General features: G+C 43.0%; 1 protein-coding gene across 2 annotated transcripts in view; it reads right to left on the bottom strand.

The window, feature by feature from the left end:
• Positions 1-241: 241 nt before the first annotated feature.
• The window catches only part of col4a1 (collagen, type IV, alpha 1), a 53,900-nt gene continuing 33,930 nt past the window's right edge, over positions 242-20,211 (bottom strand). Inside the window, exons 24-52 of one of the 2 annotated variants that reach the window (XM_085250500.1) lie at positions 19,970-20,040; positions 19,638-19,829; positions 18,511-18,679; positions 18,341-18,433; positions 18,060-18,164; positions 17,842-17,939; positions 17,552-17,702; positions 17,328-17,441; positions 16,921-17,088; positions 16,276-16,365; positions 15,712-15,864; positions 15,495-15,593; positions 15,305-15,394; positions 14,933-15,072; positions 13,257-13,383; positions 13,065-13,145; positions 12,562-12,660; positions 7,946-7,996; positions 7,675-7,860; positions 7,232-7,365; positions 7,050-7,122; positions 6,878-6,949; positions 6,649-6,777; positions 6,442-6,540; positions 6,139-6,351; positions 5,861-6,038; positions 5,657-5,771; positions 4,208-4,380; positions 242-3,875 (exon numbers count right to left, since the gene is read on the bottom strand). In XM_085250500.1, coding sequence (XP_085106626.1) covers positions 3,794-3,875; positions 4,208-4,380; positions 5,657-5,771; positions 5,861-6,038; positions 6,139-6,351; positions 6,442-6,540; positions 6,649-6,777; positions 6,878-6,949; positions 7,050-7,122; positions 7,232-7,365; positions 7,675-7,860; positions 7,946-7,996; positions 12,562-12,660; positions 13,065-13,145; positions 13,257-13,383; positions 14,933-15,072; positions 15,305-15,394; positions 15,495-15,593; positions 15,712-15,864; positions 16,276-16,365; positions 16,921-17,088; positions 17,328-17,441; positions 17,552-17,702; positions 17,842-17,939; positions 18,060-18,164; positions 18,341-18,433; positions 18,511-18,679; positions 19,638-19,829; positions 19,970-20,040 — 3,545 coding nt within the window. In that variant the 3' untranslated portion in view covers positions 242-3,793. Of the gene's footprint in view, positions 3,876-4,207; positions 4,381-5,656; positions 5,772-5,860; positions 6,039-6,138; positions 6,352-6,441; positions 6,541-6,648; positions 6,778-6,877; positions 6,950-7,049; positions 7,123-7,231; positions 7,366-7,674; positions 7,861-7,945; positions 7,997-12,561; positions 12,661-13,064; positions 13,146-13,256; positions 13,384-14,932; positions 15,073-15,304; positions 15,395-15,494; positions 15,594-15,711; positions 15,865-16,275; positions 16,366-16,920; positions 17,089-17,327; positions 17,442-17,551; positions 17,703-17,841; positions 17,940-18,059; positions 18,165-18,340; positions 18,437-18,510; positions 18,680-19,637; positions 19,830-19,969; positions 20,041-20,211 lie in introns of both variants that reach the window. The other variant, XM_085250501.1, reaches the window with a different exon arrangement.

Genomic DNA, 20,211 nt, shown 5'->3' with positions numbered 1-20,211 from the left:
GATTAGAACAATTTTTTTTAAAAAACAGAGCAATCACTGGCACTTGTCCTGGTCTAGAGCTCTATTTTGAATGAAAAGCTTCAGTGATTGCAGCGACTAAAGAGACAATTGTCATGAGAAACATGATAAATAGTCCTTAATTTACTGTTAAATATATGGTAAGTTAAAAAAAACAACATTATTATGAGTTTTACTGAGCTTTTTTTTTTATTGTTTTCAGCAGGGGGACGGTGCAATCATCCCAACTTATCAAACTGTAGCCTGCAGCGTTATAGAGACCTATATTTAAAATCATTTTCTGAGACTCTTTGTTCCCGAAATGAAAACGGAAATGCATTCTAGTTTTTTGCAGAAAAGGCAAGCAGTGTTAACAAGATGTTTGTGTTTTTTTAGACAATCTCATTCTTGGTTTACAGTGTGTTGCAGCTGCACGAGTAGCATGTTTGAGACACCTGCATGGCTTTTGAGCCTAATCTGTATTTGGCTAAGCTTTGGTCAAAAGGCTTGTAAAGTTGCTGAACTCTGCCACTGATCCACTCCGGAGAAAGGTCATGGTGATGAATCAGGACAGGTTCCCAAACACGGCACATTTAAGTACAAGAAAACATGCATTCCTCACAAACTAACATTTCGGTGCTAACAAAACACATTATTTAAAATGAACCTTGTTCATTGGAACCATATATTAGCAGGACACTGTCTCTATGGAAAAAAAAACATCATACAGTTTAAGCTGGAGTTTAAGCTGGCACAAAGCCCAGCTCTCTGCAGGAGATTGTAACTCTTAAGTTGAGTCTCAAGCAGTGTTAGCAAACAACAAGCAGTATTAAGAAACCTAAAGGGGTTAATTTTGAACTTTAAAGCTCCTTAGCAAGGCTGATTACCTTCCCCAACCACATGACATTGACTTTGTGTATCTTTCTATTTGTATGTGACATTCAGTCATGAATGAATAATAAATGAATAAATGAATATCGCCAACAACCAGTTGATTCAGTCTCCAAAAATTAAGAATTAACTTCAACAAAAATGATAGATCAATTCAGGCAATAATGATATGTTAACTTAAATGCAGAAGAACCAATTTTCACTATTTACTTTGCATACTGCATTAATTAAAGGCTATTAAACAACAGTTTTTTCTCAATTCCAAAACAAAATTATTCTGTTCTTTCCCGTGAATGTGTAAAATAAAGTGTTAGTTTTACTTGAAAAACCAGTGGCAAAAATTCTTAGTGGGTTATATTAAAGCCCAGTGACTTCTCCTCAATGAGGCTAAAGTGCGCACGTGTTCTTATCTTTGTAACAAATAATCATTTTTCCTCGGCCCGTTGCTCCATGTTGCGTGTGCCATTTGACCATTAGACCTTTCAGTGTGTTGTGACCATCCAGCCTGACTTCCACCTGAATGACCTTGCTGTCACCGGTCAGAGGTCAAGGCCCCGTTTGACATGTTTATGAAGACAGCCAGGGGTCATGGGCTGTGTTTGTCTGTCTGGTGACAAGAAAGGAAAGAAGGGATAGGATTCCGGTAATAAATGAAAGACGAGACGCGAGTTGAAAGGGGGGGTTATCTGGTTCTCTGCAGAATGTATTGATCGGTTTGTGTTTTCGTGGGGTGAATGGGTTTGTTGGCCACAGTCCCTGCAGAAGTGCTGAGGTAGTGGCTGCAGCACACTGTAGAAGGGTTGCTACAAACGTTGCATTTAATTTATTGGTCATAATATATCTGGAGTAAGCTTTTGCTGCATGCTGTTGCCTAGTGACTAGTAAAAACAAAATGAGCTTTGGAGTCACACATACTGGGAGCTTTCATATAAGAAAGCAGCAACTTGCTCTGTGTATGCTGATGCTGCCCTCTAGTGACATTTCTGGAGTACTGCGTTAAAAATGTTGGAAACAGGAAACACAAAATAATAATTTTTAAACAATTCCTACAAATCATTTTATTTCAGGAATTACACAGTTTTGGAAGTGAAATATTAAAAAGTATTTTCTGTTCTGGTAATCACTGTTAGGAAAGGCTTGTTTAACGCTGGAAAATAATTCTAATACTCTACAAATGTCTGAGCATTTTATCCCAAGTAGGGCTCATATTCAAACAAAAACAGGTTGCAGTCAGTGTACAGTCATTGCCTTAACTTTGCATATTTCAAAAGCTCTTAAAGGGACACAGAAATGTCCCTTTCAGAGCTGTTGAAGCTATTTCGGAGCTCCGGAGAACATTTGAGGTCCAACAGGCTTTCTAAGATTAATATACGCATGAAGTTTTCTCCAGATGCTGTACATAAAGAAACAAATCTACACAACTCTATGCTAAGACCTTTTAAAGGATTTTAACCTGCATAGGCACTATATGTCCTCGACCTGATTGCGTAACCATCACATTATGACTCATCGATCCATCCGTGGTCCTTCAGTTTGTCCAATTCAGGGTCACATCTGGGCTGGAGTCTATCCCAGAGAGGCGGGGTACACCCTGGATAGGTTGCCAGTCTGTCACAGAGAAACAGATAACCGTTTGCACTCACATTCACGCCTATGGCCACTTTAGAATCACCCATTAACCGAACCCCGTGCACGTCTTTGGAGTGTGGGAGGAAGCCAGAGTACTCGGAGAGAAGTAACATCATGACCTTTAGAGAGGATTACACTTTGCACTAAATAAACAGGAATAACAAAAAAGCATTTCACAAAGGGAAACAGTCAAGTACACATCCAAAACTGCAAATACAAGTTATGTATCTATACACGTGCATCTCCTTAGGATCACAGATGATGAGGATATGTTTCACTTAAGGGGGTAAAATCTTGGAAACAACTGTTATAAACAAGGTTTGTACAGAGAAAAAACACAAGAAGGATGATTTTTTCTTGGCTATTTCTTTGTGTGCATTTGTCATGTTAACAACAGGGTTGTGCAACAATATATATGTAGACATTGCAACACGCATGCCATTTCCAAGCCACTCAAATCTTGTTTTCTCTCTCACACACACACACACACACACACACACACACACACACACACACACACACACACACACACACACACACAGTCACATGCCTGGTAATGCTATTTCAGTGCTGTTTTGTATGTTAATAAGGCGATGGTTTTCACGCATTAACACATTCTTTTCGGATATATGGCATCTCAGATACACTCGCGTCGAACATATTCTCAGAACTCTTATAAATAAAAATGGGATTAATAACACACAAAGTAACTCATCAATAACCTGAGGCGAGTATGTTGAACTATGTTAAGAAGGAATGTGTTGTATTTACAACAGAGTGAGTAGCATACTGTACATCTGTGTCTGCAACTTTATGGCGGTATAAATGGCAAGCATCTGTAACCAGTGGTAAGTCCTAGCTTTTACATTAGTAGGGTTTAACTAAGGTGTGAACGTATATCATATTGTGTTGCTATATCTTTGAAACACTGGTAGGGAATGGAAATAAAAACAATGAAAAGAAAAAGGCACATAAGATTCAATAGCACCTGACTGACACACACAGCCCTTTCAAAATTAACACCAGTTTACCAGTTCAGGGGGCATGTCAGTGCAGTGGTAAACTGGGTGTCACACTTAACATGTTGTGATTGTGTGTTTCTGCATGGAGCAAGCGGCCACTTGGTCTCTGTGGTTTGGTTTCAGTCTCTGGCCATGATCCTATCCTAAATGCCAGGCAGGGCAATAGCACCATCCTTTAGAAAATGGGAAATAAAGCTAAGTTGATGACGTCAGCGCACGCCTTATTGCTCTTCGGAGGCCTTTGGTATTGCTGCTTATGTCCTCTTCATGCAAACCTGACAGCGGCTTATGTGTGTTCGGAGGCTGCCGGCTTTTAGCGTTGCTGGGACGGGTTTCCTGAAAAGAGGGAGAGTGAAAAAAATATTATATACCCATGATGTAAACTTGAGGGAAATGTGATGATAACTTAACAACAGCAGGCAGATGAGCTTGTCTCACTGCCCTGTACCAACACACAAAATTACTAAAAGCTTTGTTTGAGTGTTGTCAGAAGTTTGTTACAGTGATAAGCAGATCCAAAAATACTGTTGGATGTTTTACAATAAACTGGAGCAAGGTCATGAATTTAAAGGTCAGCAAAAAAAAGCATTTCTCAAAGTTGTTGAGTAATTTGAATTTTTTTAAAAAGTCAAGAAAGTCAATGTCTGCGTGTCAGAGTTCTGCCTTACGTAAACATTTCACTGTCTTCAATGGTAGCGAGCCAGAAGCTGTAGGAGTTGGCGTAATAGTTGCAGGTTCCTCGACCGTGACACTCGATGAATGGAGCGCTACGGAATTCCTCCAGACAGGAACCGGGAGAAGCCAAAGCCTGGCCCGAACCCTCAGCACCAGCACTGGTGTGCTACACAAACATGCAATGCAAATTAATGAGGGGCCTTTTACATCTATAAGACAATAACTAACAGAGTTTTATTGGCGTTTCTTATTTACAAAAACAAGCAAAGTCTAGTATCAGCTGATCTCACTGCCATCCCACATCAGCTGATAACATGTGTTTGTCATACCTCATATAGAGCACGCTACTTAAGCATCTTTCCACAGATGCTGTTGGGTTTGAAAGCTGCTTTGCAACCCGCCTTTGCCTCAGCTCTTTTAAGTTCACACTATTTCTCACTTAAGTAATTCTGTTAACTTTCAGGGGTTTAGCATTACATGTATGTGCAGAACACAGGCATATCACTAAATATAAATTATTTCTTCTTCTTTTGGTCGCTCCATTTAGCGGTCAGCACAGTGAACAATCTGCCTCCATCTCACTCTTTCCTCTCTGCATGTCCTCATTCACTACATTCATGAATTTTCTCTGTGGTTTCCTCTTTTCCTGTCTGGCAGCTCCATCTTTAACATTCTTTGTCCAAAAACTGCCCTATTCCTCTTCTGCACAAGCCTCAGCCTTACCTCTCTTTGTCCCCAAGCTGCTCACCCTGAACTGTCGCCCTGATATATGTCTCAGTGGGTTCTCAGTCATCCAGGTCATGGTACTGTAGTCTTAGGAACTTGACGAGAGGTTTTAGGACCGAAGAAGCCTCTTGGATGAGAGTCGCCTTCTTCTCAAACTCTGATAACAGAATTTCTAATCATCCTGGTCACTCCCAATTAACATCTTAGCATCCTAAGCTAGCAACCCCCCCTCTTTGTCAGTGCCACCATCTGCAAACATTCCCTTTCACTCTTGCTGCTATCCTTCTGTCACAAATCACCCCATGACACTCATCTCCACCTGATTCACCCTGCCAAATATAAATTACTACAAATGGAAAAACAATCCACTTTTGATTGAAGGAGTACTGACTGCAATGAATAATACTGCAGTTTATAATGGAGTGTACTGAGCCAACACCCAGGGAACGCAGCTTGATCTCATTCTCTGTAGTCAGCAAATATAGACAGCACAGAAAACAGAAGTGCTTCCCTTGGGTGACTGTGATCTGCTTCACAGCCACTAACTGATTCAACACTTGTGCACATATCAGCCCTCTTTGTCACAGTGCAGCAATTACAACCTTGCACTACTCATAATTACATTTCTGAAATGCTCATGGTGAGTCGTTATTATATAGCCATGACTTATTCATCCATGGTGGACAAATATATTTGAGAGACCAGAGCTGTCTTACCATAACAAAGGAGTAGCCGATCCACAGAGAGTCCCAGCCTTCGGGGCACGGTGGGATCATAATGGTCTGACTGTGAACTGCTATCACCATGGCTGGAGCTTCACATACAGCGCACCTGTGCACAAATTCATATGAGAACAGCACGAGTCAAATCAAGCATCAAACACATGTGAAACAGCAGAGTGTAAAGAAATCGTGACTTACCTACTGATGAAGGGTTTAATGCTTTCACCAGTGATGGGTGCCATGCTCATGGGCATGGGCTCAGGTGAGGTGAGCCAGTAGGAGTAATCATTACGGGAGGCAAAGTTACACACATTGTTGATATTACAGAAGAGGAAGGGCATGGGGCTGAACTTTTTTAGACAGCTGCCTGCCGTACCTAAAATGCAAAGCCAAAAGAATATCAAATGAACCCACAGATCTTTTCCGTTATGTCCCTGCTTTATATTGAGGCCTTCCTTCTATTCATATCGTCTCACCTAAGTCTTGCCCATGAGAGCGCTCATTGCCCTGGAAGTAGAGCAAGGAGTAGCCATCATATATGAGAGAGGTTCCCTCGGGACACAGTGGGATGTCCACCGATTGGCTGTGACGTGTTACAAGGAAACCGTGATCCATGGACGAGGGGCCGGGTGGACCGGCTGGGCCTGGAACACCATTAGGTCCAGGCGGGCCAGGGTGTCCTCTAGGTCCTAAAGATATGAAGAAATCAGTAGAACCAAAAAAATGCCAGCACAGCAAAGAGCACCAACACCGTGCATTAATCACGTGGAGTGTCTCACCTTGTGGCCCTGGAAAGCCAGGCTCTCCTTTGACCCCGTTCTGACCATTATATCCAGGGAGACCTTCTTCGCCTTTTGACCCTGGAAAACCTGTCACACCTGAGAAAAATGAATGAAAATGGTAGCGTTATTGAAAAGGGTGTGGGTGAAAGGCGAGCAGGAGTGAGCTGTTGTGTGACAGCGGTCTAAATGGGGTATAACCATCACCTCTATCTCCTTTCTGCCCTGGAAGCCCAGATGGCCCCTGAGGTCCCGGTAAACCTTGAATTCCTGGGAAGCCAATGTCTCCTTTTATGAACATTTGAGGGCCGGGAGGACCAGGAGGGCCTTCGTTACCTAAAATAAGACATAAATATTTAATTTAAAGACGTTTAATACATTAACATTTAATAACATCAATATTACCACAGCTAAGTTTGTTTCATTCTTGTGTTACCTTTTTCGCCTGGGAATCCTCTGTCTCCAGCTTCACCTCTATATCCAAAGTCTCCAGCAACACCCTTTTGTCCTGGGGTTGGTAAAAGTTTGTTTTACCATAATTATTTTTTTCCATAATTGCTTGAACAGATGCAGATGACACACAAATATATCACTCTGAATACACTCACCTGGGAAGCCAGTTACACCCTGTAATCCTATCTCTCCCTTCGGTCCATCAAGACCTGGAAGCCCAGGTGCTCCCTGTAATCAAAAACATAAATATTGTAATGGCTCTCTCTCCTCTGAAGGAACACTATCTAATGTTTACAGCAAGAGGAAAGCTCAAATTGAAAACAGCCTTATGACATACCGGCAGTCCAGGTAATCCAGAATCCCCCTTTATTCCCGACTCTCCCTGGAAACCCTGGAGACCTTGATCTCCTTTCTCTCCCTTCTGTCCATCTCTGCCTGGAAAGCCAGCAGGTCCTGGTTGTCCTTTGATTCCTGTTTGATAAAGACAAAGAAAGTTGTTTTTTTTAATCTATCAACTACTGTATCTGGAATAAATAACCATGTTTATGCACTTTTTATGCCCTGACTTCCCCGGAGTTTCCCCTGATGCATCCATCAGAGTGGAAGTGTGTGAGCATTATATAAAACTGCTTAGGTATAGAAAATGTGTGTACGACTAGGTGAATGAGATTTGTAGCTGAAAGTGCTTCGACTGCTTAAACAGAGTATAAAGTATAAGTAGTCCTTTTTACCATCACCATGAAGCAAAAAATTATCTGCATCTTTACTTTCTCACAGTACCTGCTTCTCCAGGTTGTCCTGTTTCTCCCCTATCTCCTTTAGGTCCTTCTAGAGAGAAACCCGAGGGACCCTGTTCTCCTGGCTGTCCTTGAGGTCCCTGTGGGCCGGAAAATCCCTTATCACCTTTCACACCAGGGACACCTGGAATACCTGGGTTGCCAGGAAAGCCAGGACTGCCTTTGTCTCCTGCAGTGAGGGGAAAAAAACATATGAAACTTTGCTGTCCTATGAATTGAATCAATATAAACATCAGTGTTGTAGAGGCCCACACCTTTGCTGCCAAGCTCGCCAGGCGGCCCAGGAAAACCTATTCCAGCCATACCTGCAGAAAGGGGTAGATACAGGATATATTTTAATACATTAAAGTTACTGCTGCAAACAACATTTGTTTTAGCAAAATTTACTTCCAAACAGAAATAATCTCACCACAGTTCACTGCCCACTGCATCCTCTAATTGTGTTTGCTTGTTAAAGCATGTGCTCTTAAAATAAATTACTTAAATCGTTTGAGGAAGAGAGCTTTTCTCTCTCTCTCTCTCTCTCTCTCTACATATATATATATATATATATATATATATATATATATATATATATATATATAACCTGCCTCAGTACTACATGGAAGCTCCTGTCAGGCATCATATCGGCTAAGATGAACAGGCACATGGGTCAATACATGAGCGGGACACAGAAAGGAATTGGCAAGAATACCAGAGGTGCAAAACACCAGCTACTGGTAGACAGAACAATCAGCCGAGACTGCAAGACCAGACTGACCAACCTGTGCACTGCCTGGATTGATTACAAGAAGGCCTATGACTCAATGCCCCACAGCTGGATACTGGAATGCCTAGAATTGTACAAGATCAATGGGACCCTAAGAGCCTTCATCAGGAACTCAATGGGGATGTGGCGTACAACACTAGAGGCCAACTCCAAGCCCATAGCACAAGTCACCATCAAGTGCGGGATCTACCAAGGAGATGCTCTGTCCCCACTGCTGTTCTGCATAGGCCTGAACCCCCTCAGTGAGATCATTAACAAGACTGGCTACGGATACCGACTACGGAACGGAGCAGTTGTCAGCCACCTCCTGTACATGGATGACATCAAGCTGTATGCCAAGAGTGAACGAGACATCGATTCACTGATCCACACTACCAGGCTATACAGCAATGACATTGGAATGTCGTTCGGACTGGAGAAGTGTAGTCGGATGGTAACAAAGAGAGGGAAGGTAGTCAGAACTGAGGGGATTGAACTACCAGAAGGCAACATTGCAGACATAGAGGACAGTTACAAGTACCTGGGGATCCCGCAGGCAAATGGGAACCATGAAGAGGCCGCTAGAAAGGCTGCAACCACCAAGTACCTGCAGAGGGTCAGGCAAGTCCTGAGGAGTCAGCTGAATGGTAAGAACAAGATCCGGGCCATCAACACATACGCCCTGCCCGTGATCAGGTACCCTGCTGGGGTAATAGGCTGGCCAAAGGAGGAGATAGAAGCCACTGACATAAAGACAAGAAAGCTCCTGACCATGCATGGAGGGTTTCACCCCAAGTCCAGCACCCTGAGGCTGTACGCTAAGCGGAAGGAAGGGGGCCGGGGACTGGTGAGTGTCAGCACCACAGTCCAGGATGAGACAAGGAACATCCAAGAATACATTGGGAAGATGGCCCCAACTGACCGAGTGCTCAGTGAATACCTCAGGCAGCAGAAACCCAAGAAAGAGGAGGGAGACGAGGAACCATCATGGAAGGACAGGCCCCTGCACGGTATGTACCACCGGCAGATAGAGGAGGTGGCTGATATCCAGAAATCCTACCAGTGGCTGGACAAAGCTGGACTGAAAGACAGCACAGAGGCACTAATCATGGCAGCACAAGAACAAGCGCTGAGTACAAGATCCATAGAGGCTGGGGTCTATCACACCAGGCAAGACCCCAGGTGCAGGCTGTGTAAAGATGCCCCAGAGACAATCCAGCACATAACAGCAGGGTGCAAGATGCTAGCAGGCAAGGCATACATGGAACGCCATAACCAAGTGGCCGGCATAGTGTACAGGAACATCTGTGCCGAGTATAACCTAGAAGTCCCGAGGTCAAAATGGGAGATGCCCCCAAGGGTGGTGGAGAATGACCGAGCTAAGATCCTGTGGGACTTCCAGATACAGACGGACAAAATGGTGGTGGCTAACCAACCGGACATAGTGGTGGTAGACAAACAGAAGAAGACGGCCGTAGTGATCGATGTAGCGGTTCCGAATGACAGCAATATCAGGAAGAAGGAACACGAGAAGCTGGAGAAATACCAAGGGCTCAGAGAAGAGCTCGAGAGGATGTGGAGGGTGAAGGTAACGGTGGTCCCCGTGGTAATCGGAGCACTAGGTGCGGTGACTCCCAAGCTAGGCGAGTGGCTCCAGCAGATCCCGGGAACAACATCGGAGATCTCTGTCCAGAAGAGCGCAGTCCTGGGAACAGCTAAGATACTGCGCAGGACCCTCAAGCTCCCAGGCCTCTGGTAGAGGACCCGAGCTTGAAGGATAAACCGCCCGCAGGGGCGTGCTGGGTGTTTTTTTTTTTTTTTATATATATATATTCGGACTGGAGAAGTGTAGTCGGATGGTAACAAAGAGGGGGAAGGTAGTCAGAACTGAGGGGATTGAACTACCAGAAGGCAACATTGCAGACATAGAGGACAGTTACAAGTACTTGGGGATCCCGCAGGCGAATGGGAACCATGAAGAGGCCGCTAGAAAAGCTGCAACCACCAAGTACCTGCAGAGGGTCAGGCAAGTCCTGAGGAGTCAGCTGAATGGTAAGAACAAGATCCGGGCCATCAACACGTATGCCCTGCCCGTGATCAGGTACCCTGCTGGGGTAATAGGCTGGCCAAAGGAGGAGATAGAAGCCACTGACATAAAGACAAGAAAGCTCCTTACCATGCATGGAGGGTTTCACCCCAAGTCCAGTACCCTGAGGCTGTACGCTAAGCGGAAGGAAGGGGGCCGGGGACTGGTGAGTGTCAGCACCACAGTCCAGGATGAGACAAGGAACATCCAAGAATACATTGGGAAGATGGCCCCAACTGACCGAGTGCTCAGTGAATACCTCAGGCAGCAGAAACCCAAGAAAGAGGAGGGAGACGAGGAACCATCATGGAAGGACAGGCCCCTGCACGGTATGTACCACCGGCAGATAGAGGAGGTGGCTGATATCCAGAAATCCTACCAGTGGCTGGACAAAGCTGGACTGAAAGACAGCACAGAGGCACTAATCATGGCAGCACAAGAACAAGCTCTCAGCACAAGATCCATAGAGGCTGGGGTCTATCACACCAGGCAAGACCCCAGGTGCAGGCTGTGTAAAGATGCCCCAGAGACAATCCAGCACATAACAGCAGGGTGCAAGATGCTAGCAGGCAAGGCATACATGGAACGCCATAACCAAGTGGCCGGCATAGTGTACAGGAACATCTGTGCCGAGTATAACCTGGAAGTCCCGAGGTCAAAATGGGAGATGCCCCCAAGGGTGGTGGAGAATGACCGAGCTAAGATCCTGTGGGACTTCCAGATACAGACGGACAAAATGGTGGTGGCTAACCAACCGGACATAGTGGTGGTAGACAAACAGAAGAAGATGGCCGTAGTGATCGATGTAGCGGTTCCGAATGACAGCAATATCAGGAAGAAGGAACACGAGAAGCTGGAGAAATACCAAGGGCTCAGAGAAGAGCTCGAGAGGATGTGGAGGGTGAAGGTAACGGTGGTCCCCGTGGTAATCGGAGCACTAGGTGCGGTGACTCCCAAGATAGGCGAGTGGCTCCAGCAGATCCCGGGAATAACATCGGAGATCTCTGTCCAGAAGAGCGCAGTCCTGGGAACAGCTAAGATACTGCGCAGGACCCTCAAGCTCCCAGGCCTCTGGTAGAGGACCCGAGCTTGAAGGATAAACCGCCCGCAGGGGCGTGCTGGGTGTTTTATATATATATATATATATATATATATATATATATATATATATATATATATATATATATATATATATATATATATATATATATATATTCTCATTCTTTGTATACTTCCTGATGTGTTAGTTTTTTATGAATGACATATAGTACAAGATGGCTACACAATTTCAGGTTCAGAGGTTAAAGCTTAGCTTCACACAAGTTCAAAGAAAATGATTAAGATGCAACCTAAAGAACTGAAAAATGAAGGTTTCATGTAAGAGCCAAAAAAGCCCAGCATGTAAAAAAAATCTCAAAATTTAAACAAAGCATTAAAAACATTTGTACAAAAAAAAGGTTTTTTTTATAGTTTCATATAAAATCTGAGGAGAGTGAATTTTGAGACTGATAGGTGACCTGACAGGGAGCTGGGGTTGATTATGTCTGCAAGGCCTGATCTATAACTTTCCATCATTAAACTGGACTTCACTGAGTGTGTGCCGTTGGTGCCTTTTGGAGCATTTTTATTGGATTATCTAATTTTATGACTTGTTGTGTGGCACAGACCATCCATCACATTTCTGCCTCAGATTTTTTTCAGTGAGATTCCTTTACCTTGAATTAGCCTATGTGTCTTGCTAACGTTGTCTAAGCAACCTTTCATCCAAATAAGGCAAGTTTGGTTCCTAACACAGCCATGGCCCCAGTGCTAATACTGATCCTTCAATATATGTAGTCCAAAGGATACGTCTATTTTTACAACAGCTGTGATTTTTGTTTGTTTGTTTGTTTGTTTTTTGAGTTTTTTTTGTTTAGGGTTTTTTTTTTTTGCTTTTGATGTTGAAAAAAATGATTGAAGGCTCTTTTCCTACAGTGGAGTAAAAAACTCTCTCACTGGATGGTTGGCAGTCTTCTTGTAACTTCTTACAGACTAACCTGGCTGTCCTCTCTCTCCTGTGGACCCTGGGATTCCATCAAGTCCAGAATCTCCTTTATCTCCCTTTTGACCAGAAGACCCCTGCCGGCCAACTTCGCCTGGAAAACAACAAGTATACATACTACAGTGTCAAACTGGAAGAGTCACAGTTTTCACCTGCTGATTTCCAAAAACACTAATTTGCCTGGGACACGTACATCATTTAGCTGTCAGTGCTCATTACAGAAAAAACAAAAAAGCTTATATTTAAACTCAGAATTTAGCCAAAGTGGTTTCTTAACATAATTGATGTGAAAAACGGTCAAGCAAGGTTACCACCCTTTGAGAGTTTTGAGAAGTGGCACACTCACCTTACTGATCCAAAAATCACAACTCAGTGATTACTCTTTTTTTTTTTTTTTTTACCTCAAATGTGTCCCACAAGATTGCCTCAAACCATGAATAAATTTGTGTAATGTAAATATGTGGATACAGTTGCCTGATAAACAAGCCTCTTACTTACCAGGCCGGCCATCTTGACCAGGCTCTCCTACAAACCCAGGAAGTCCAGGGGTACCCTTGTCCCCTGGTCTACCTGACTGACCTGTACAACACACAGATCACAATACACCTTAAAACACAACATGTATGACTACTGTACCTTGATTTGACCAGGTAAGCAAAACTAAATTGACAACCCAGACTGAAATCCGACCTTGATACCCAGGACTGCCTTGTTCTCCTTTGGGTCCTGGCAGTCCTGGCTTGCCAGGCATGCCCTCTTGGCCTTTCTGACCCTTATCTCCAGCTTGTCCTGGGGATCCTGGCCCGCCAGTCTGACCCTGTACAAATAAAGCAGGAATTCTAATTAAAGAAATGGAAGGGCTCATTAATATAAAGGAACTACTCTGACTATTTTTGAAAATTTAACGGCAGCTACTGCGATGTTTGCCTTTCCACCTCTGCTGAGTGTCAGTTAACAGCCTTGTAATGACGACCTGTTAATAACACCAGACCTGCACTGGACATGAGAAGCAGAGTGTGTTGATCATTTCATCTTCACACTTTTGACAAATACAGTTTGTATTTAATTATTTGATTTCCTTAAATTTTAAGTTTGTTCACTTCCAAAGAAATAAACAGTGTTTCATTTCTCTAACAGCTTTTATGGAGAGAGACAGAATATCAATCAAAGATCCTGAAAAACACATAAAAGTTTTCAATTGATTTGTATGTCATTGAATGAAGTATCCGATACATTAAAAACCACCCGTAATTCTGGCTCCCACAGATTGGCTGTACCCATGTGTCACACAAATTACAATCAATCAGTCAATCATTTACAGATACTCCTGCTCTCAGATCGTTATGTGTATAAACCACAACCACAGAATCAGTTTGTCCCATTCCAGCCTCTCCACCACCATGTGCAAGACCAGAGAGGTGAGCTTTGGACTTGTCCCTGGCAAGGGATACCAAGAACAAGATTTGTAAACCTGACTGGTGAGAAGGTGACAACTACTGATGTGACTATTCTGAAATGGAAAAAATAGGAAATGACCAACAGCTCCATGCAAGATCTTGCCTTATGGCATGAAGATGATCAAGAGAAAGGCTGTGGATCAGCCCAAACGTTATGGGAAGAGTTTGTTAATGATCTTAAGGCAGTTGGGACCACAGTCCCCAAGAAAATCATTGGTATACCATGCCGTAATGGGTTAAATCTTGCACATAAAAAGGCACATGTACAAGACCCGTCTCAAGTTTGCCACTGAACATCTTAGTGACTCAGAGAGGGCCTGGGAGAAAGCGCCGTGGTTAGATGTAAGCTTGCCCCACTGTGTTTGGAGGAAGAGAAATCTGAACATGAACCAAAGAACACCATCCCCACAGTCGAGCATGGAGTTAGAAACATTATGCCTTGGGCAGGGCCGTGTATCATAAAAACCTTGGCCAAGAACCTCCTTCCCTCAGCCAGAACACTGAAGATGCCAGCAAGGAAACAAAGGAGTGGCTAAAGAAGAAGCTGTTGATATTCTGCTTCTCTCAGTTAAAATGAAACTACCATAAACAATTAGGATCTGTTCATATTTTTGTAAGTCAGCACATTTTAAATTCAATCAGCCAAGGTGGAATAATGTTGTAGTACTGAAATTATAAGAATATTATAGGATTAGAATCCCTCACTATAAATCACAGTGGTATTTGTTAAACTGGAAATGATTTTTATTATTGAATGACACTTGCTACCAAAGCCCATCATAGGTCTTGTCTACTTATATAATAATTATTAATATGTATTGTACTGTGGAGTTGATGCTGACTCAAATTTCTGCCTGTATCTGTAGAATCAGTGTTGTAACAATCAAAGGTTTTTTAATAGTGGAATACCTTTTGTCCTGGAAATCCTGGGACGCCAATACCCGGCTCACCAGGTAATCCTGTGTCTCCCTTTTCTCCATCCGTGCCTCTGAATCCAGGATGTCCAGGTGTACCTAAATCTCCTTTGACACCCTTTGGACCACTTGGACCTGCAAAAGCAGACAATGTGTCCATTAACAATCAATTAATTTAATGTGCATAGCTGTTGCTCGTCACAGTGAAATGTAAGCTAAGATTTTCCCCTGCCTGAAACGGTCTTAATACAGGTGCTCGCACTTGTGTTTTTATAGAACTTAAATTGTACTGACTGTAACACATTTATTACAGGCTTGTACCCATACATTCATTCTCACAATTTGTGTATTATCCGTGTGCCTCTACCTGGTACTCCCATCTCCCCTGCACCACCCTTCGGTCCAGGTGGTCCCATACCACCAGGCTCTCCAGGTTCGCCAGAGTCTCCTTTGTCACCTGAAAAATATCAATAACATTACAATTACACTTGCTTAAAAATTAGCACATATAAAAATAATGCAATAGCACAAATTGAAGTTCTGGTCAGATAACTCACCAGGTTTTCCAGGTAATCCAGGCTCTCCATCTTTCCCTGGCATTCCAGGATCTCCTGGCAATCCAGGTATGCCCCTCACTCCACTGGTCCCTGGGCTACCTAAAAGTAAAAAAAGTATTCCTTAAACTATAGGCAAATATACAGATTCAAAAATGGGTTTGTTTGTAAATAAATAAATGTGAACAAATTCTAAAAAGACGCATATGTTGTTTTATACCTATGTCTCCTTTGTCTCCCTTCACTCCCTTCATGTGCTCCATGTCAACATCACTCATGTTCCCAGGAGGTCCCTGAACACCCGGCTCTCCTCTGTCACCTTTTAGTCCAGGCTCTCCAATATCACCTCTTGGTCCAGTAAGACCAGGATCACCTGAGAGGAATGGAAGGAAAAAGACATTTTTATTGTGGTGACTGTTGTTGTGGTTTGGCACTATATATACAAAACACTCAATTTAATTGAACTGCTACTGATGAATAAACCACAAATAGCCTAAATCAGGGGTAGGGAACGTTAGTCCTCGAGAGCCGGTGTCCTGCAGGTTTTAGATCTCACCCTGGGTCATCACACCTGAATCAAATGATTAGTTCATTACCAGCTTCTGGAGAACTTCAAGACATGTTGAGGAGGTAATTTAGCCATTTAAATCAGCTGTGCTGGATCAAGGACACATCTAAAACTGGCAGGACACTGGCTCTCGAGGCCTGAAGTTCCCTACCCCTGGCCTAAATTGTGAGACATGGAATAGAAAAAACATGAGTTTTTATATTTGGCATTCCTCACCTCTCGGACCAGTAGATCCAGGTGTACCGGGAGGCCCAGGATATCCCGGTATTCCAGGTGTTCCCATTAATCCCATTTCACCTTTAACACCTAAAAGATTAAATGGGTGAAAATGCTTTAAATAAGCTTGTGTCACGTCAGGAAAACACACTACATCGTAATCAAATTTTAAAATGACATAAATGCAATGTGATGCATTGGATATAGCTTCAACTTTTCCATCAGAAACCCTTTTCTCATTAGTTTCTCATTCGTTTATTAATTCCAAGCTCTGTGGTTATTTTCTTTAGTTAGTGGGGAAACTGGCAGTAAAGCTCAACATTTCTGTGGATATATTTCATACTAAAAACATTGTTATCCTTATATCCTTACTTTGAAGATTTTTAATTTGAAACATGCACAGAAGGTGTTAAAAGTTACTGACAACAGCTTGACACGTAAGCAGTTACACCTTGAAACAACCTCAGTGTATCTAGTTCATTGTGGGAGCAGTAAAGATGGTAAACTGTAAATTATGTTCATTAAAAAATATATTTTTTACTTTTTCACAAACTGACCCTTTAAATAAAAAGTATAATGAGCAAAAAAAAAATACTGTCATACAAATCCCGCCACACAAATGTCCAAAAGGATTGTTTGTCTTACCTTGGTTTCCAATGAGTCCATCCCTGCCTGGTAAACCTGCAGGCCCTGGCAGTCCTTTAGTACCTGGTACTCCTGGAAACCCAAGGTTCCCTTTCTCTCCCTGAGGCCCTGGCATGTCTAGACCAGGAGGACCTGGGTAGCCCTTCTCCCCCTTTACACCTTCCCCACCTGGACAGGACACACACATAAACACATTTGATTTCTACAGCACTAATCACATTAATTTGCTTTGCTTCTGTTCTGAGTTTCAGCTTTCTATTATGGTGTCAAAGTAGCATGCACAGGACTTGAAACTGCATATACAGCCATGATTGTTTTATTATCTTTCCCTATGGATTTCTTTGTGAGATGGTACAGATTATCTTGCAAGAAAAATAATATTTTTTTTCTGCTGAGTTGTAGCTCACCAAGAGGACCAGGCTCTCCAGGAGGTCCCTGTAGTCCAGGAGGTCCAGGCAATCCTTTTCCTGGAGGACCGGATTTGCCAACCAGTCCTGGAAGTCCAGGAGGTCCCACATCACCTATTTTTAAAAAGAAAAAAATAATGGTCTTGGTACCGAAGATGGAACTTTTCAGCATCAATTAATTGCAAAAATAGCTTCAGAGCAAATTTGTAATAATCCTGCCATACCTTTGAGACCCTGAGGTCCAGGTGGGCCTGCATGTCCTTCTCGTCCAGGAACACCAGGGTATCCAATGCTGCCCTTCTCTCCCTGGAAGCCAGGAATTCCTTGGTGGCCTTGTGAACCTTTGGGACCTGGAAGTCCCCGTCCAGGTTCACCCTGTAAGTTATCCAAATAAGCACTGACACTGATTCACCTGGGAGTTAAATCTCTAAAGTTAGTCGCTCTATATCCAGTGATACTTTGCTTTTGCTTTCTACAAGTATAATTAGATTTATAAATAGTGACAAATCCAAACCTTTGGTCCACGTGGACCAGGAGATCCTGTTGTGCCATCCTTTCCTGATCTTCCTGGTTCTCCTGGTAATCCGGGGGCTCCTGGAATTCCACTGCTTCCTACAAACATGAAAAAAAATGTTTCTCTAAGTTCTCTTACCTCATGTACAAACCCTGTATACATTTTGCTCCATGATACTTAGAAAGGAGGGTTGTAGTCAATATTATGAAATAACTCACCTTTAGGGCCAGTTGGGCCTGGAAATCCAATCCCAGGAGGTCCTTGTTCACCCTTTTCTCCTGGAAAACCGGGCAACCCTTCGTCTCCTGGAAGGCCTTTGTCACCTGCAGCCAACAACAAATTGTATAGTAAACGAAACAAACTATTTTTACATATACATGAATTTTTTGGGATCATATTTTGCCCTCCCATGGTATTAATTAACACAAAATTAAAAACAAATACAGAAAACATGTTTTTAATTGGAGTTAAATGAAATCATGTTTACTATGTTGCTCACCTATAGGTCCCTCTCTGCCTGGTTCTCCTCGTGGTCCGGGTACGCCCTGAGGACCAGGAGTGCTCACACCTTTCCCTGGCTCACCTTTCGTACCTGGTGGACACAAGGTATGTTATCAATCAGTGTGCAAGTGCAGTATCACAAACCTGGGTTTCAGAGTTCATGCTTACCAGGTCGTCCAGGTTGTCCAGGAACTCCTGGATTCCCCTGACTGCCCTTATCTCCAGTCTGTCCTGGTCGGCCAAAGCCTGGCAGACCAGGCGGACCCCTCTCTCCTAGAGGGCCAATAGGACCGGGATCACCATCTGGTCCACGTTCACCCTTGATGCCCTCTCTGGCCTGAGGAGAAGATTGGTGAAAATGTATGTCACTTTTCTTTTAGAAAAGCCAACCACAAGTTAAAACGAATAAACACTTCACTGAGAATGCAGCAATCACAGAGTGACCTGCTCTCACATTTTGAATTTGACAGCAGCAAAGAATCTCAAAAAATTAGGAAGGGGGTGAAAAAGGCAGGAAAAGCAAGTGGTACAAAAAAGATGTACCATGATTTTGCAACTAATCAATTTGAATGACAACCGGTCAGCAACATGACCGGGTATAAAAAGGACACGTTAGAGAGAGAGAGTCATGGACATTGTGTCCTCTGGCGTGTTATCTGATCGAGACTTTATCTTGATCGGTTTTGAGTTGCATTGGTGCCTATAAAATTGGGAAACTAAACATCTGGAAAGGGCACCATCAGTGCTAAAAGGTTGTAGAGCAACACAAGCCCTTGCATATTTCAGCAAGAAAATGCTAAACCACATCTATTACAGCATCATCGCTTCTTAGTAGAAGAGTCCAGGTGCTGAACTCATCTCCCTGCAGACCAGACCTTTCATCAGTTTAAAACATCTGGAGTACAATGTCACGAAAAGTACAACAAAAATGACCCAGAACTCTTGAGCAGCTGCAATCCCATATGACACAATAATGGAACAAAAGTCCCAAAAGTGCATCAGCTGGTCTCCTCACAGATGATGCGACACAGAGGTAAATGTGAACCTGCCCCACCATCTTTGAGACGTGTTGCTTCCATCAAACTAAAACTAAAAATGAGGTCAAATTTTTCTTAAAATTGTATCCCCTTTATGAGATTTGCATTGCATTCTATTTTTCCTTATATTTTAAATAGCATCTTAGCTTTTTCAGAATTAGGTTTCTATTCCAAGCCCTGTCGTCACATAGTTATAGTGAATAATGCCAGAGACGATAGTAAAAGGTTGCACAGCAATTTTACACTGATGTCACTTACAGGTTCTCCTTTCAGGCCAGGAAATCCTGTGGGACCATCTCTTCCTGGTATTCCATCCAGCCCGGGCTGTCCAGGTAATCCATTACGACCAGGCAGACCCTTGTCCCCCTTCAGACCAGGAGCAACAAAAATGTCCCCTGGTTCACCAACAGCACCAGGAGCCCCTCTTAATCCAGGATTTCCTTGAGCACCCTGCAGACAGGTAAAAAAAGAAAAAAGGGGGAAAAAAGTACACTGCTGTTCATGATCTATTTTTTTCTCAGTGAAACTGTGAAAGAAAAATCAGCCTAAGCTGATTCTGTCATTGGTGTCTCAAATAATATTCTGCTCACAGGTTGTCCAGGTTGTCCAGGTTGTCCAGGAATACCCTTTTGTCCTTTACCGCCTACTACACCAGGAGGTCCTGAAGTGAAAATGGACATTGTGCATCTTTAATTTATTAAATACTCATTTGAATGGGTAAAACACAGAAAAAAGGAATAGTGAAACCAATGACTGCCACAACTGTGAAAAGTTGAGGAAAAAAACAAAATAAATGAGAAAACAAAATAAATGTTCAAAAATATAGTTAGGG

Source organism: Mchenga conophoros, linkage group LG16 (genome assembly GCF_057382185.1).
Source record: "Mchenga conophoros isolate Kocher_MC1m ecotype Shallow Benthic linkage group LG16, M_conophoros_male_GT1.1, whole genome shotgun sequence".
In the NCBI taxonomy this organism is placed as follows: Eukaryota; Metazoa; Chordata; class Actinopteri; order Cichliformes; family Cichlidae; genus Mchenga; species Mchenga conophoros.
The sequence above is the reverse complement of the archived record's forward strand: the minus strand, read 5'-3'. Positions and strand labels throughout refer to the sequence as shown.